At 41.8% G+C, this 4,821-nt stretch overlaps 1 protein-coding gene across 1 annotated transcript; it reads left to right on the top strand.

Moving 5' to 3' along the window:
• On the top strand, positions 644-1,003 carry LOC107609953. The gene has a single exon (XM_016312021.1). It carries the CDS (start codon positions 644-646, stop codon positions 1,001-1,003), a length of 360 nt encoding a protein of 119 aa, XP_016167507.1.

Here is a 4,821-nt window from a genome sequence, read left to right as displayed (position 1 = left end):
TTCAGCTATCAGCATCCAAGATGCATCATATGGCATAACTGAGGGTTACACTCAAGGGGACAAGTGTGATGTTGCTCAACCTACCATGGAGGAAGTAAATTACATGGAAAATTCCTTTAGAAATTCTAATAATGATCCCTATGCAAATAATTTTAATCAGGGATGGAGGAATCACCCTAATTTTGGGTAGAGGGAGCAATAGAGGCCTCAATAGGGCTTCAACAATAATCAGGGTAGAACCAATCAAAATAGGTTAAAAAACAAACAATTCTAACCCTCACAGCAGCAGATGGAAATACAAGTGGGTCAGTTGAGCAGTAGGATACGTGAGAGACCTCCCAACACTCTTCCAAGCAACACAGAGGTGAATCCAAGGGAAGAGTGCAAGGCTCTCACCATAGGCAAGAAGGCCGAACCCAAGGAGGAGCATGTTGCTGAGGATTCGAAAGAGAAAAAGGCTTAAGAGGAGACTACCAGTACGCTTGTACACGCCCCAGTGGTGATAGGAGAGCCTAAAGTACAACACCTTCAGAACATGCAAGAGGAGACCAAGGATGAGCAACTTGCTTAGTTCTTGGTAGCCTTCAAGAAGTTACAGATCAATATTCCTTTTGCTGAGGTGTTGGAAAAGAAACCTCCCTATATGGCCTGTTTGAAAAGTGTATTCTCTGAGAAGAAGGCCCTGAGGGGAGATGAAACTGTGGTGCTAACCAAGAAGTACAGTGCACTAGTGCAAAAGAAGCTACCGCAGAAATCGTCAGATCCCAGAAGCTTCTTGATTCCCTGCACTATAGGGACCATCACATTTGAAAAGGCATTATGCGACCTTGGATCAAGCATAAATCTGATGCCTCTCTCTGTAATGAAGAAGTTGGGAATCCAAGAGGTGCAGCTCACAAGGATCTCACTGGAGATGGTAGACAAGTCTCTAAAAAGGGCATATGGAGTGGTGGAGAACGTCCTTGTAAAGGTTGAAGACCTTTACCTCCCTGCAGACTTCTGATACTTGATACTGGAGAAGGAAAGGATGACACCATCATCTTAGGAAGGCCATTCCTAGCTACTGGGAGATCCTTGATTGATGTTGAGAGAGGAAAGCTAGTTCTGAGGTTATGGGAGGACCATATAATGTTTAAAATTCCCAAACCTCAACCTCTCTCAGATAAATGAGGTACTAGCATACAGCACTTAGTGTTTCAAACTTCTCTCTCAGTGACGAGCCATACAGAGCCCCCGGACATTAAACTTAAGTTTGGTGTTGGGCATTCACCACCCACCATTGAAGGAGGAGGTCCTAAAAAGAAATTATCCAAAGGCTGGAGGAACAAGAAGATTCCCACTGAAGACTTCTCACCTAGCATGAGAGTAGTCTTCACAAGAAGTTCAGTCATACCAGACACTGTGAACCGGATCCTGTCTTTGGAGCATGTTGAGTTAATTTGTGAGAGCACAGGGAGGAAGTTCACAATGAAGGGTGAAGATCTGAGCCCCTATGAACCTCCATAAAGGAGCTGTCCGTCAAGCTAATGACGATAAAGAAGTGCTTGTTGGGAGGCAACCCAACCATACGTATCCTATAGTTTACTTTTATTTTCTCTTATTCTATTTTGGTTTATTTTAGTTTGAGTTCATATTAATTTATTTCATATTAATTTTCATAGTTTTCCTCATTTTTCTAACATTTGTGATCATGTATAGCACTCATAATAGAAACAAAAAAGCACAGCAAAAAAAATAGCACACCCTGGAAGAGACCCCCTACTGGCATTGAACGCCAGGCTGACGTTCAGCGCCCAGGGGGAGTACAAGATTGGACGTTTAATGTCCAAATGGGAGCCACCTAAGACCAATTTTTGGTTCCCCTAGGGCGTTCAACGGCCATTCTTGCCGTTCAACGCTAAAAAAAAAGGATCCCCCTGGTGGCGTTCAATGCCAGCCCGGCATTCAACGCCCAGGGGGGAGGCAGAATGGGCAGATTTTTGAATTTTGAAGTTTTTTGGCCAATGGATAAAATCCAACCACCAACCACTTCCCCAATCAATCTTATCCATTCTCTCTCCCCTCTCACCCACTTTTCCATCCATATTCATCCATCCCATCACCCATCACTTCCATTGATTCTCTCAACCCACCTTTCACTCCACCCAATCACTCCTTATTAATCTCATCCATCTCTCTTTCCAACAACCCACATTCAACTTCAAATTTTCCCACCCTTCCCCCACCATAACCGAAACACCCACCTTTCCCCAACTATAAATACCCCTCATTTCGTCCACTTTCACCACACCTTCACTACTCTTCCCCTCTTACATACTCTTCACCGTACACTTTTCCTTTCTTCATTTTGCCCCCTTTCTTTCCCCAAAGGCCGAAGCCTATACCCCATCTCCTCTATCTCCTTCTTCTATTTTCTTATCTTTTTCTTTTCTTATATTTCTATTTTCTCGGGGACGAGCAAAGCTTTTAAGTTTAGTATTGGGCACTCAGCTTTTTGCTTCTTCATTCTTACCTCCATGGTACCAAATATAGCAGAATCCTCAAGGAAAAGAAAGGAGAAAGCCCTCACTTCTGAGCCATGGGATTTCACAAAATTCTTCACCAAGGCCCATCAAGACCATTTTAATGATGTGGTGAGGAAAAAGAAGGTGATTCCTAAGATCCCCTTCAAGCTGAAAGACGATGAGTACTCAGAGATCTTATACCAGATTCTGAGACGAGGTTGGAAAGTTCTGGCAAACCCCTTGATCGAGGTGGGAGTATTGATGGTGCAGGAGTCCTACGCCAATGCCTGGGTGACAAAAAAGCAAGATACAAGCGTGAACCTAGAGCCAAAGAATTGGCGCACCATGGTCAGGACACATCATGGATTTCAGCCCTGAGAATGTGAGGGTGGCACTATAGTTGCCAGAGCCACGAGATGACCCTCATTCATACACTCGAAGGGTCAACACTTATCAAAGGTTGGATCAAGTCCCTGGTGACATCTGCGTACCTGGATATCAGTGAAAGAGGGATGCTCAAGGTCAGCCTTACCAACTGGGTAGGCTTGAACTTAGGCCACTAGCTAGAGAATGGTTGGAGTTCATCCAATATTTTATCATCCCTACGAGTAACTGCTCTGAGATTACAATCGAGCAAGTAGTGATGATTCACTGTATTATGCTCGGCAATGAGGTGGAGGTGCATGAGGTGATCCCACAAGAGTTTTACAGAGTAGCTGATAAGCCCTCCACCTCTGCGAGGCTGGCATTCCCTCATCTCATTCACCGCTTATGTGCAGTAGTTGGAGCTCACATAGAGGGAGATACCCTGATCGAAAAGGAGAGGCTAATCACAAAGAAGGGTATGGAGCATGTTAGGGAGCCCATGCAAGAACCGCAGCGAAAGCCAATTCCACCACCTCCACAGGATATTCTAGAGATGCCTTAGGGGATGTACTTCCCTCTCCGTGACTACTGGGATCAGTTGACCACATCCTTAGGGGAGCTGACATCATTAGTTCATCAGCTGAGGCTGGAACATCAGGACTAGTCTACTCTCCTCCATCAGATGATGGAAGATCAAAGGAGAATGATGGAGGAGCAGAGGAGGCAGGGGCGTGACATTAAGGAGCTTAAATGTTCCAGAGGATTTCCCAGAGGGAGCAGCAGCCACCATTACTGAGGTGATCTAGTTTCACTCTCCCTATCTTTATTTAATCTCTATTTTTCTAGTATTTCATTATGTTATCTGTTTTCTATTCTAGTGTGCATGATCACTCTTAGGATTTCTTTACTTTCTAGCTTAGTAGTTTATTTTTGAAAATTTTTCAAGATGTCTTATGTATTACGCATCAAGCTTAAAAACAAAAATATATTGAAAAAGAAGTAGTAAAATGCATGAGATCTTTAATTATATTATGAGTTATTCTAATTACTTTGATGTGATGGCCTTATCTTCATTTTCTGAATGTATGAATCAATTGTGCATTTTTTATATTGGGGTTGAGTATATTGGTTCTTGAGCAACAGGAATTTAGAGAAATATTATTGATTCTCTGAAATATAAGAAAAAGATTGATTCTTGAGGCAAAAGAAACAGCAAAAAAATAATTGAAAAGAAAAGAAAAATCCAAAGAAAAAGGTCAAAGGCTTTGAGCATCAATGGTTAGGAGGGTCAAAAGTGATCTAAAGCTCAAAAGAGTAGTTTTCCTAACCATATGCTTGTGGTGTGAAAGTGTCAAGTAACCCTTGAGACTGAACACTTAAAGTCGTGACCCATTGCTGTACAGAGTATGCCTAAGGCTCAGAGCACCACTGTCTGGGAGAAATAAAAAAGAGAAAAATTCGAACCTAAAAGGTTCCCCCAGTTAAGTGCTTGTGGTATTTATGTTTTAGGTAAAACTTGAAAACAAAACACTTAGAGTCACGGCTAAGCTCAAAGGTGCAAAGCACCAAATAAAATAAAAGCTGTATTCAAGAATCAACTAGAGCCTAAAGAAGAGAATAAATAATATCATCCGAGTTATGGTTCTGAAGGACACCGATATTTCTGAGCTTCAAAGGATAGTGAAAAAAGAGTGTCATTAGCCCCATTCAGTAATCAGACCTGAGCTTAAGTGACAACTCAAGCCTTGTGTATTTTCTCTTCTTGATCTTATATTGTTTTGGTTGCTTGATGACAAGCAACAGTTTAAGTTTTGTATTGTGATCCGTGAGCATCTTATACCCTTTTTCTAGTTATTTTTATATTGTTTTTAGTTAGATTTTATTTATTTTTACTTAATTTTAGTGCAAAAATCACTTTTGGATGCTACTTTGAGTTTTTCTTGTGGTTTTA

This window comes from Arachis ipaensis, chromosome B01, assembly GCF_000816755.2.
Source record: "Arachis ipaensis cultivar K30076 chromosome B01, Araip1.1, whole genome shotgun sequence".
NCBI classification, from domain to species: domain Eukaryota; kingdom Viridiplantae; phylum Streptophyta; class Magnoliopsida; order Fabales; family Fabaceae; genus Arachis; species Arachis ipaensis.
The sequence above is the reverse complement of the archived record's forward strand: the minus strand, read 5'-3'. Positions and strand labels throughout refer to the sequence as shown.